Here is a 14,026-nt window from a genome sequence, read left to right on the forward strand (position 1 = left end):
CTTTTTTTGTTTGTTTTAAAGATGACCAGTAAGGGGATCTTAACCCTTGATTTAGTGGTGTCAGCACCACGCTCACCCAGTGAGCCAACTGGCCATCCCTATATGGGATCCGAACCAGTGGCCTTAGTGTTATCAGCACCACACTCTCCCGAGTGAGCCACGGGCCGGCCATAGTTTACTAGAATTTCAAAGAGGACTTTTTCATGTTTATTCATAAGGAATATTGGTCTGTAGTTTTCTTCTGATGTCTTTGTCTGCCTTTGGTATCAGGATTATACTGGCCTCACAGAAAGAGTTAAAAGTTTTCCCTCCTCTTCAGTTTTTTGATAATGAGTTTGGGAAGTATTGATGTTGATGTTGATTTTAATTCTTTAAAGATTTGATAGAATTCATCAATGAAGCTATCTGGTCCTGTGTTTTTCTTTGGAGAATTTTCTTTTAACTGATTCGATCTCTTGGTGTAAGTTTATTCAGATTTTTTATTTCTTCTTGAGCCAGTTTTTGTAGTTGCATTTCTAGGAATTTGTCCATCTCTATTTTTTCTAGTCTCTGTTTTGTTTATCTCTACTATAATCTTCATTATTTCCTTTGCTTGGTTTGGGTTTAGTTTGCTCTTCTTTTTCTTTTTCTTTTTTTTTTTTTTTTAATATAAAGATGACTGATAAGGGGATCTTAACCCTTGACTTGGTGTTATCAGCACCATGCTCACGCAGTGTGAGCCATGGGCGAGCCCCTTGCTTTTCTTTTCCTAATTCCTTATGGCTTAAAGTTAAGGATATTTGATTTGAGATTTTTCTTTTCTTGTTTTGTTTTTCATGACCACAGCAATACTCAAAAAAGGTTATTTTCTCTCTTAATGTAGGCATTTACAGCTATAAATTTCTCTCTGAGCACTGCTTTTGCAAATATAAATTTCCTTCTAAGCACTGCCTTCACTGCATTCATAAGTTTTGATATGTTTTGTTTTCCTTTTCATTCATCTTACAGTATTTTCTAATTTCCCTTGTGATTTCCTCTTTGACCATCGAGTGTTTAAGACTGTGGTGTTTAATATCCACCTATTTGTGAGTTATCCAAATTTCCTTCTGTTACTGATTTCTGGTTTTATTTCATTGTGATCAAAGAATATACTTTGCACTATTTCAGTTCTTTTAAATGTATCGTACCTTCTTTTTTGGCTTAGCATATGATCTCTCCTAGAGAATCTCCATATGCACTTGAGAAGAATGTGTATACTAGTTGTTACTAGTTGGAATGTTCTGTATATGTGTTGGGTCTGGTTGGTTTACTGTAGTGTTCAAGTCCTCTATTTCCTTTTTGTTCTTTTGTCTAATTTTCCTATTCATATTGAACGTGTGGTATTGAAGTTTCAAACTATTACTGTGGAACTCTTTCTCCATTTAATTTTTTCCTCTTTTGCTTTGTATATTTTAGGGCTCATAATTCATAATTGTATATCTTCTTCAGGGATTGACCCCTTTATCAGTACAAAATTCCCTTCTTTGTCTCTTACAACAATTTTGAGCTTAAAGTCTATTTTGTCTGTCATTAAGATAATAGCTATGCCAGTTCTCTTTTTGATACAATTTACTTTCAGAGTGTTTGTGTCTGGATCTAAATGCTAAAGTGAGTCTCTTTTAGACATAATATCATTTTTTGTAATCCATTCTGCCATCTCTTTTACTTGGAGAGTATAATTTATTTACATTTGAAATGATTACTCATAGGAAAGGACTTTTCCTAGTTTGCTATTTGTTTTCTTTCTATCTTATATCATTTTTGTATCTCAATTTGTTCATTAATGCCTTTTTTGTGTTTAATTGATTTTTGTAAAGTACCACTTTGATTCCCTTCTAGTTTCCTTTATATTTTTTACTTATTTCTTAGTTATGTTGGGGATTACATTAACATTTTAAACATATAACAATCTAATATGAAATAATACCAACTTAGCTTTAATAATATACAAAACTTCTGCTGTATACTTTCATCTCTCTCCCTGCACATGTTGATAAGCTTGATGGTGTCCTACAAATTTCTTAAGCTCTGTTCATTTTTATTTATTTTCTTTCTGTCCCTCAAACCAGATAATTTCCTTTCACCTATCTTCAAGTACACTGACTCATCTTTGTAATCAAATCTGCTGTTGAACTGCTCAGCTTCATAATTTCTACTTGATTCCTTTTTCTTTGTTTTCTTTTTTGGGGGGAGGGTGGGGTTTTTGTTCATCTATTTGTTTATGTTTATATTTGATTCCTTTTGTCAAAGGCTCAGATCCCTATACCGGCCAGCCACCAAAAAAATAAATATATTTAATTCCTTTTTATTTCTTGCTGTGTGCAACTTTTAGGCTGATATATTTTAAAACCTAAATTAGATGGGTTATTTTCTAGGAAAATATAAATTAAGAAAACTGACCAAGTAGTTTTAAAACCTAAACAGAACACTAATAGAGAGTGAAAGACTCAATAATTTACAGCTTCTCCGCACCCCCACCCCTAACTACGTGCGCTCCAGAAATTTTGCATAAATATATGGTCCCACCAGCAAAGTATGAGAATATGTGTTTCTCCATCCCCTTGCCAACTCTGAACAGTATCCATCTTTTTAACATTTGCTAATGCTTTAAATTGCATTTTTATTAGATTTCAGATTTGCCATTTACATTTCTTATTTTGAGAATTAACTTTTTATATCCTTTATTTTTTCACACACACACACACACACACACACACACACACACACACACACACAGTGTTGTTTACCCAACTTCTTTATTTCTTTGTTCCATGCTAAGAAAGATCTTCCAATCTCAAGATTATATAAAAAAAATTTTTTTTAATAATCTTTTGAGAGTAGAGAGTCAATGCATTAAAACTCTTAATCCAAAGGTTGGCCTGTGGCTCACTTGGGAGAGAATACTGTTGATAACACCAGGGCCACGGGTTCCGATCCCTACATAGGGATGGCTGGTTAGCTCACTTGAGAGAGCGTGGTGCTGACAACACCAAAACAAGGGTTAAGATCCCCTTACCGGTCATCTTTTAAGAAAAAAATAATAATAATAAAATAAATAAACTCTTAATCCACATGGACTTTATGTTTGTAGATATAATTTTATTTCCAAATGGTTAGCTACTTGTCAAAATAGATTTTAAATAATAAAGTAATATTTATAAATTAATGTATTAGAAAAATTAAATGTTCTTTTGTTAAGCTAGACTTCACAAACAGTTAGACTTGGTAATTAATTGGCATGGTTCTTTTGAAATTTCAGTTCAGAACAACTGAAATAGGGGCTGGCCTGTGGCTCACTCGGGAGAGTGTGGTGCTGATAACACCAAGTCAAGGGTTAAGAGCCCCTTACCAGTCATCTTTAAAAACAAGAAAAAAGAACAACTGAAATAATGTGTGGATACCTTATCAAAATGGAAAGATCTGAAAAGGAAACTAATTCTGACTGGAATATGAAGAAAGGAATTTTATTTATTAAACTTGAGTTGGATCAGAACATTTAAGTAAAAATATCTAACAAGCTAGGTATATCTGACCTCATGAATATACCATGGGTGGAATATTTTAGAGTCATTCATGTAAAGGTGATCATAATCCTTATAGGTATTAAAGCCAAGAGGGGGATATATTTAGAAGAATGTAAAGAAAGAAACTATATATAGGGCCATCATATTTTTCAATCCTAATAGGGAAAACCTTTGGGACCCATATCGTCTAGCTCTACTGCCCTCTACAAGATTTTCATGATTATTTTTCAACCTTCTGGTTTTTTCCATGTGTTAATTGAAGATATTAGCTCTTGGTTCACTTTCTTTTCCCTACCTTAAACCCTGCCGTTATCTGGGAAATTTTACTATCCTGTTAAGAGTTTTTTTGACTTCACTTCCAGTGACCATTGACCATAATGGCTTTCTTTGCGCTTTAGTCATCCATTCTCATGGTTTGAATTTTGGCATCACCCACAATTGTTTTGTCTCTGCAATCTGTACTCATTCACATACCAAAAGAAAATTTTTGAGGACCTTTTATGCCGGCAAAATGCATTCTTAGTTTTATGGGGAAAGTTTTACATAGTTATCTACACACTGGCAGAAATACATCTAATTAAGTTCTGATTTTCTAAAGGTGAATAATAGATGGTTACCACTGGAGTTCCTGCTTTTATAAACTTTTATCTTCTCTCTAGGAATTAAATATTTGTCAAAATATTATTTTTTGGACAGATGCTTGGTGATTGTGTCACCTCTTACTGGTTAGTAAATTTTAATATTGAAACTACAATTGCCGTTGATCTGCACATTTCTAAAAACTTTTCACAAGAAAAGACTATCTTTTGGTGTGATAGAGTGTATTTCTAATTTTGACTCTGACTTATCAATGTGTATCTCTGGACCTAAATTTGAATAGTTATGAATGCATTAGCATAAATTCATCCCTCTGAAGGAAGAGCATCTCCAAGAAGATACCTGGATGGCTGATGGCCTGGCAGTAACAGTTTTCCTACATGAAGAATAGCTGTGTAGGGTCATATAAGAAAACATGGCTTTTTTCCTATGTTGGATATGTTTTCCTAAGCTCAATTTCCACCTAAAAAGTAATTTTTTTAATTGAAAAGCTTTTATTTTGGGGTCTGTCTTGTATCTCTAATCAATAAATATGGGAATGAGTCTTACATAGATTTTAATTAAACTAAAAAGTACTGCAGAAAGACTGAAACATTTCTGAGATGGTCACATTTACTTTCTTTTCCCAGGTGAGTTTGCTCTCATAATAATAGAAATTAAAACGGAAGCAGCCAGCGCCATATACCTCCTTCCCAGCTATGGGCAACAGAAAGTTTAAACCATGGTAGCTGATAATTTCAGTTAACTTGTGATCTTATGAATCATTATATGTGTAATCCTCAACACAGAGAACTGTGTGAGCTATCCACGCCCATGCCCTGAGGGATGTTGAGATACTGAGACCACTGGAGGAGGGGCCTGAGACTCTCCCATGGACTAAGGAAAGTGGACTGTTATGGTTTACCAACAACATCTGTAAATGAATTCAGGAAAAACTAAAAAAGGTGTTCTATCCCATGATGGGTCTTCAGCACACATTGTCAGACTTACGTGCAGGCCTGTGCATTGTGATTATTGTGAATCTGTGGATGGAAGTCAATATTACATGGCATGATTGTATGATTATGACAGCTTGCACTTGGCTTTAGCTGTTAGAGTATGAGTGTTTGTAGTGCTATGTTATACCTATAGTATCCAGTGCCCACATTTATTAGAACTGTCTGTTCTTTACTATGTATGAAAGCAGCACTTTTGATCACCTTCCACTGTTCTCGTATCCCTGATTCAGTAACACAGATGTAGAACTATAGGAAGGACATGGTAAACTTTTTTCTTCAAACAAGTCTTCATAATCCACACTCATTTTAGTTTGCATACATGAATAAACACATTTTTACAGCTTTCTTGAAATATTTCACATGCCATAAAATTCACCTATTTAAAATATAGTTTAGTGATTTTGGGTGTATTCTCAGAATTTAGCGACCATCACCCTAATCTAATTTTAGAACATTTTCAGCACCTTCCAAAAAAATCTTGTACACATTAATAGTCCTCATTTTCCCAACCTCCCACCTCTGCTCCAGCCCATAGGCAACCAATAATTACTTTCTGTCTCCATGGATTTTCCTATTCTGGACATTTTATATGAATGAAATCATACAATATGTAATTTTTTGTAACTGACTTCTTTCATTTAACAATGTTTTCAAGATTCATACACATTGTAGCATGTGTTCATTCCTTTTTATGGCCAAATAATTTTCCATTGTATGAAAATACCACATTTTATTTATCCATTCATCAGTTCATGAACATCTGGGTTGTTTGTACTTTTTGGCTATTGTGACCGTACAAACAAAACTGCTATGAACATACATGTACAAGTTTTTGTGTGGACACATGTTTTCATTTCTCTTGGGTATATACCTAGGAGTAGAATTGCCCGATCATATGATAACTACATTTAACCATTTGAGGAACCACCAAACTGTTTTCCAAAGCTCCTAAACCATTTTACATTCCCACCAGCAATGTATGAAGGTTCCAATTTTTCCACATCCTAGCAAATACTTTTTTTTGTTTGTTTTGTCCATCCTAGAGGGCTGAATAAGTGTATTTTGTTGAGGGGGGATTTATTTTTAGATTACTTTCTATTTTTAAATATTTACCTTTTTATAGTCAGGAATTAATCAGCAAGAAGGATTTGAACTAAAAACAGAAACACACACACCGAGGCTCATCACTTAATCCAATGTAAAAGTGTGTTTTTTCACACCCTGTGGTGCATACCATGACTGGTTGTATACTTTGGAAGTGCAGGAGGTTTAGGAGAATCTCAGGCTGGGAAGAGACCATAGGAGTCCTATGGTCCTACCAACTCGCATCACAGCACTACTGCTGCTGCATCTGCATCAGAAGACATGCCAGCCTCTGCTTCAGCAGCTACACCACTCACTCACTGCTCATGGGGCAGCTCGTTCCATTTGTCTAAGGCTCCAGTTATCAAAGGTTTTAATTTATAAAGATCCAAAATGTGATCATTTTGGAATTCCTGGCTGTTTCTGGAACTACTCTCAGGGCACAGAAATAGATCTAGTCTTCTCTCTATTGGGCCCCCACTTCCTTCCCTGAAGCGTTTTCTCTCAGGTCTTAACTCTTTGAACTGTCCCACACAGGTCATGGTTCCCACCCCCCTTTCTGAATTTGGCAGATTTCCTAAGTCTGTTTTTTTTTTTTTTTTTTTTTTTTTTAAAAGATGACCGGTAAGGGGATCTTAACCCTTGACTTGGTGTGGTCAGCACCACGCTCACCCAGTGAGCAAACCGGCCATCCGTATATGGGATCCGAACCCGGGGCCTTGGTGTTATCAGCACCGCACTCTCCCGAGTGAGCCACGGGCCGGCCCCTAAGTCTGTTTGTTGATATCCTATTTTTAAACATGTCCCTTTAAGCATGTGAGCATGTTGACAGTGCTGGTTTATCACCTTCACAGCAGCTAGAACACTTCTGTGGCCTGACACGTTTTACTTCTGTTTAACTCACTGTTGAACTCTTTTATTTCCACACCCTTCCCCACGAGTTTTTGTTTTGTTTATTCTCATTTCTTAAACTTCTAATACAACCACATGGTTCCGGATTCAAAACGTATGAAAGAATATTTGATACAGAGTGTCCCTCCTACTCCTTTTCATCACCACAGTCCAGTTTTAGAACATTTCTGTCACCCCATAAAGGTCTCTTGTACCTATTTGCAAACAATCTGTGTTCCCAGCCCCAGGTAACCACTAACCTGCCTCTGTCTTTTCTGGACATTTAATAGAAATAAAATCGTAATATGTGGTCTTTTACATCTGGCCTCTCTTGTTTAATTTCAAGGTTCATCTATGTTGTATGTATCAGTAGTTCCTTTCTATTGCTGAATAGTATCCCTTTGTATGGATATACCACATTTTGTTTATCAGTTGATAGACATTTGGATTGTTTCATTTTTTGGATAATATGAATGTTGCTGTGAACATTTGTGCAAAAGTGTTTTTTGTGAACATACATTTTAATTTCTTTTGGGTATTTACCTAGGAGTGGAATTTCAGGGTCATATGGTAAGTTTATGTTTATAAACTTTTTAAGAAACTGCCAGAATGTTTTCCAAAGTGGCTGTATCATTTTACATTCCCACCTGAAATGTGTGAGGGCTCCAGTTTCTTCGCATCCTTGTCAACATTTGCTAGTGTCCATCTTTTTGTTATAGCCATCCTAGTGGTATGAAGTGATATGTCATTGTGATTTTAATTTGAATTTTCCTAATGACTGATGATATTAAAACATCTTTTCAAGTGCTTATCAGCTGCTCATATCTTCTTTAGTGAAATGTCTCTTCAAATCTTTTGCCCATTTTTAAATTAGGTTGTCTTGCTACTGAATTGTTTGAATTCTTTATAAATTCTGGTTACAAGTCATGCATCAGATGTATGATTTGCAATAATTTCTCCCAGTCTGTGGCTTTACTCTTTATTTTGTTTTATTTATTTATTTATTTAAATTTTATTATGTCCATATACATTGTGGCTGATTATTGTTGCCCATCACCAAAACCTCCCTCCCTCCTCCCCCCCTCCCCCCCAACAATGTCCCCTCTGTTTGCTTGTCTTATCAACTTCAAGTAATTGTGGTTGTTATATCTTCTCCGCCCCCCCCGTTTTTGTGTGTGTGTGTGTGTGTGTGTGTGTGTGTGTGTGTGTGTGTGAGAATTATATATTAATTTTTAGCTCCCACCAATAAGTGAGAACATGTGGTATTTCTCTTTCTGTGCCTGACTTGTTTCACTTAATATAATTCTCTCAAGGTCCATCCATGTTGTTGCAAATGGCAGTATTTCATTCATTTTTATAGCTGAGTAGTATTCCATTGTGTAGATGTACCACATTTTCCGTATCCACTCATCTGATGATGGACATTTGGGCTGGTTCCAACTCTTGGCTATTGTAACGTTTACTCTTTATTTTGAAAGTCTTTTGAAGTGCAAATGGTTTTTAATAATGATAGTCCAGTTCGAAATGTTTTTATTTTATAGTTCATGTTTTAGTTATAGTGGTTATATCTAAGAACTCCTTGCATAACCAAAGTCACTAAGATTTTCTCCTATGTTTTCTTTTAAAAGTTTTATAGTTTTAATTCTTATATTTAGGTCAGTGATCCATTTTGAGTCCATTTTTGTTATGGTATATCTAAATTCATCTTTTTGCATGTGGATATCCCATTGTCCCAGCATCATTGGATCAAAAGACTATTCTTTTCTCTATTGAGTTGCCTTGGCACGTTTGTTGAAAATCAATTGACCATAAATATAAGAGTTTATTTCTGGACTCTCAGTTCTGTTCCGTTGATTGATGTGTATATGTCTGTTCTTATGCCAATACCACAATGTCTTGATTACTGTAGCATTATAAGTTTTGATATCAGGAAATAGAAGTCTTCCATATTTGTTCTTTTTCTATAATTTTTGGCTTTTGTAATCCTTTGAATTTCCATATGAATTTCAGATCACCTTATAAATTTTTTCAAAAAATCTTGCTAGGATTTTTATACAGATTGTGCAGAATCTATAGATTAATTTGGGGAGAATTGCCATCCTAACAATTTTGAGTCTTCCAATTTATGTATGTGGAATGTCTCGCCATTTATTTAGGTCTTTGATTTCTCTCAGCAATGTTTTGCAGTTTTCAGTGTGCAAACCTTCCACTCGTGTTGTTAACTTTATTCCTAAATATTTTATTCTGTTTGACGCTGTTGTGGATGGGATTGTTTCCTTAATTTTATTTGTAGGTTGTTCATTGCTAGGATATAGAAATGCAATTGATTTTTTTTATCTTATTAATCTTATATTCTAAACCTGACTAAACTTGCTTATTAGTTCTAATACTTTGTGGATTCTTTCGTATTTTCTACAGACAGGATCATGTCATTTGCAAATAAAAAGTTTTACTTCTTCATTTCCAATCTAGATTCTTTTATTTCAGAGATACTTTATACATAAAAAAACAAACACCTACTTGTGTTTTCTACGCTTTTTCACAATAATGGCAGCACACTTTGAAAGTCAGTGCATTTCAGTACCTAAAGTGCTTTCTTCCTCCATTTCACAGCTACCGAGAAGATGCAATGTATTGCCCATCAGTCACATCTTCCTCGCTGTCCTTTCTGGACTTGTACACTTTGAGGTTTTTTGGCCTCATAGTAGTCTCATAGTTTTATATTAGTTTTTTACAGTTTACCATTGAAATCATTCATTTTTTCTAAAAGTTCTGTAGTTTCAGAAATGCAGATATTGTTCCCTTTTCTAGGTGGGGAAAATGGCACAAAGAGGTAGTGGCTTGCTCAAGAAGAGACAGCTAGTAGAGGGAAGATCTGAGACTGCATTAGGTTTTTGGATTCCAGATCTAGAGCTTTTTCTACTGCATCAAAGTTGCTGCCATTCTTCCTGCCTAATATTCAGGTCTTTACCATTATCCCTACAAAACATCCTCTTGTTTGATTTGGCCTGTCATTACTGTTGTTATTTGGGATCCTGACAGCCATTCAGGCACTCCCAGATGTGTATTTTATGGAAATTCTCCTGCTTTCTTTATCTCCAAGACTGGTATATAAAATGTTAAGAAGGAATAGCCAGAGCCAAACCCAGTGACTGGCACACAGTAGGCGCTTAATAAATATCTGTTGTCCAATGCAAGATGTACCACTCAATAAAGGTCTCTCTGTGTGTTGACAATAATATTTGGATAAGGTTGATTCAATCAGTTATGGTTCTATCAACTTATATTTTCCTTCAACCCATATAACTCCATTATGTCCTCAAAGATGCCATGAGATGTTTTGTCATTTTAAATCTAGGTGCACTCTACTATACATCCTTTTGATCTGCCGGTCAAGTGACCAAATCTACTAGGGAAAACAAGCCTAACTTGGCAGGGCTTGTTCTACCTGCCTTACTGAGCCCTGTCTGAAATTTGCTAATCTTTTCTTTGACCTCCTGATGCTTGCAAATTGTCAGATTGGTGATTCATCCTGAATTTTACAGGTCATTAGTATTTAACCCACCAGTTTGCAATGCTTGCCTTTCTGAAAATCAAAACATTTCCTGTCTCCAAATGTCTACTATAGCTCCTCTTCTCCAGGTTTCTGTTGCATCTCCCTATGGCCCTGGAATATAGTTTATCTAGTTCAAGGGAGAAGATACTCTGTTTCCTCTCCTGACTTGGGTTTCAATTCACCTCTACCAAACTTGCTTAAGTAGAGAATCATCTGGCATTTATTCAACGTATAGATGCCTAAATCCCTCCCTTAGAGATTCCAGTTTATTGTTCTGGGTTATGTCCCCCTCCAGTATATTTTTATGATGAGCAACTTTAAGAAACACTTTTATACTACATTTATTCAACTATATTTTGATCATCTTTTTGTCATCCACCAACATTTCACCATCAGCTTCAATCCCTGAAGTTGCCCTTTGTTGCTCTAGAACTTGCCCTGAATATAACTGAAAAGGCCTTGGGGCTCTTTAATGCTTTCTGCAATACTTCAGTTATTCAGCACTTCTCATGGGGCCTTGCAACTCTTTGGCACTTGTCCTTGTGTAAGTGTCTCAGTGCACTCTTATTGAAAAGCACTCTCTGCAGCTCATCACTTTCTTTATCCCCAGTCCTCTTTATCTCACATCAAAATTATATGCAGGTGTTAGTTCAGAATTTCATTCTGAACATGCACCAGGCTAATGTTTGGCTAGCATCCTCCCCAGGGTTTTTTCAAGCCCTGAAAATACACCCAGACTTTTTTTGTCTTACTGTCTTGCAACAGCTCAGGCCCTATCCAGCTACAACATCACAGATACATGGCAGCATGTTCACATTGTTGCAGGCTTCCTCCAACTGCATCTCAACAATTTGAATTGGATCGGAAAGGGCTTTTGAGGACTTGTAGGCTTGCTTATCCTGTGAATAACTGTGCCATTGATTGCAGGTAATGATAACCATGTTTCTTTCTCTTTTTTTTGCAGGTGGCAAATCATATGATTTCCTCTGAATCTATTTCATCTTCTGCCAGTAGTATCTTGAGCTGGAACTCTACCCTTTGCAACAATCAAAATGTGCACATGTTAAACAAGGGTGTACAAGCAGGTAAATTACTTGAATTTAAACTTTTCCATTGAAATACAAATGGTTCTTAAGCATATAAAATATTCAACCTCACTCATAATAAAGGATATGAAGGTTAAAACTATATCTAAATGCCATTTTTCACCTCTCAGATTGGCAAGATCTAAATTTGATGGCAAGCTTGAGTGTACAGAAATGGGTACCCTTGTACATATTAGAGTATAAAATGGTACAACCCCTGTGAAAGGCAATTTGGCCATTCCTATCAAAATTACTTTGACCCAGCATTTTAACTTTTGGAATTTATCCTATAGATTTACTGTGCATATGTGTAATTTAGCCTATAGATATACTTGGACATGGGCAAAATGACAAGTGTACAAAATCAGACATTGAAGTATTATTTGTTATAGCAGAAAATTAAAATCAGTTTAGATGTTCGTCAATAGCTAAATGATTAAATAAATTATTGTACACCCATATAATGAAATCCTACATAGAATGAGGAAGTTCTTTTTTTTACTAATATGGAAAGATCTGCAAGATATATAATTTAAAAGAAAAATCAAGATACAGAGCAGTGTAGCATACTACTACATATTTTTGTTTTTTTTTTTTTCTTTTTGCAGCTGACTGGTACAGGGATCAAACCCCGGCCTATATATATTTTTTAAAAATAAAATAAAAGAGGGAAGAGAATTGCTTGAATGTGCAATAAGAAAATTCTCTGGACTCATATGGGGTTGTGAATGGAGAACAGGAGTGGGAAGGGGGCTTTTCATTTTATGCCTTTCTACGGCTTTTGATTTCATAAAACAAAAATAAACTTTCCTTTTGATATTTTTCTCCTCCTCAAGTCTTTACCTCTGCCAGCATCTTTCTTATTTGGATGACTGCCGATAGGACTATAAGTGTTTGCTGTCTTTCTCTCCCTCTTCTTCCCTCCCTCCCTCCGTCTCTCACTCTGCTTCTCTCCATTTCCCCCCACCCTTCCCTCTCTTCCTGTCTCTTCCCAGTCCTCCTCCCTAAACAAAGGCAGTATGTTTTTGAAGGATTAAAAAGGCTTCACTTACTGATTTGAATAAACTGTCAGCTAAGCCTCAAGGCTGTTCATTTGTGATCTTCCCCCTTAGGTAACTTGGAGATTGTGAATGGTGCCAAAAAATATACTCGAGATGTTGGGATGACTTTCCCAACTCCAAGTTCTAGCGAAGCTAGATTAGAAGAGGACAGTGATGTGACTACTACTTGGTCAGAAGAAAAAATTGAAGAGAAAATGCTCTTTATCAGTTATCCTGGGGACAGAAAGTTAAGGAAGAACAAGCAGAATTCCTGTGAAGGTCAGTTTTTAATTCCAGGTTTTATAGCAGAAAAACTAGTGAATTTCAAGTCTCTTGCAATGCTAAGATTCTTTGTGTCTGAATGACTCTATGTTGACCCCACTTACCCCAGCCACCACCTTGGCAAATTTTCAAAATGTCTTACACTACTATTACAGAGTCATACCTGCATTTGAGCCAGACTCAAGGGTGGCCTCTGACAGCTGAGTCCCCTGTGAGTCTTTTATTTTACACGTGTCTTTGATGATAGCTGGGTGAAGCTGTAAAACATGAAAAATCTTTTTTCCTTCTTAAAAATATTTCCTGTAGGAGTTTCATGGTTTGTTCCTGTGGAAAATGTGAAGTCTGGATCTAAGAAGGAAAACCTGCCCAAGATTTATGGCCCTGGTATCTCCTGGTTTGAACCAATAACCAAAACCAAACCCTGGAGGGAGCCACTGCGGGAACAGAACTGGCAGGGACAGCGCATGGACGGTCAGGGGGCATCAGCAGGCCCAGGCAGAGATGATGGCAGAGACCCGCTGAGGCCATTTGTGAGAGCAACTCTACAGGTGCAATGACAATATGTTAACTTTAGCTATACATTTAGGGGGAACAAGGGCTAGACACAAAAAAGTTACTTAGTAACTTAGTCTGTGACTTAGTGTGCTGAGGTTTGGTCATGTGACTGTCTTCTAGCACCTTCGCAGTTCACCTGTTTTCCCTCTGTAAGGGCTTGGTTTCTCATTGCTAATCAAAGCCTGCCTTACCCTTAACTATTCTAAATGGTGTGTCACCCTCAGGACATGTTAACAAGGCAGTAGGAGGGAGGATGTTGTGGCACTGCTCATGGGGTTTGTAGATACCCACACGTGGAGTATCTACCCAAAGGCCTGATGTCTGTGTCAGCCTTGTATTTGTTCCTCCATTGTGCGCCAGTTCCTGCTTAACACAGGACTTCAAAGGCACCAGTTAT

General features: G+C 36.3%; 1 protein-coding gene across 1 annotated transcript in view; it reads left to right on the top strand.

The window, feature by feature from the left end:
- ALMS1 (ALMS1 centrosome and basal body associated protein) overlaps positions 1-14,026 on the top strand; it is a 195,664-nt gene that overhangs the window by 175,269 nt on the left and 6,369 nt on the right. The window contains 3 exon segments of the mRNA XM_063078238.1: positions 11,632-11,752; positions 12,865-13,071; positions 13,381-13,622. Coding sequence (XP_062934308.1) covers positions 11,632-11,752; positions 12,865-13,071; positions 13,381-13,622 — 570 coding nt within the window.

Source organism: Cynocephalus volans, chromosome 14 (genome assembly GCF_027409185.1).
Source record: "Cynocephalus volans isolate mCynVol1 chromosome 14, mCynVol1.pri, whole genome shotgun sequence".
Taxonomy (NCBI): domain Eukaryota; kingdom Metazoa; phylum Chordata; class Mammalia; order Dermoptera; family Cynocephalidae; genus Cynocephalus; species Cynocephalus volans.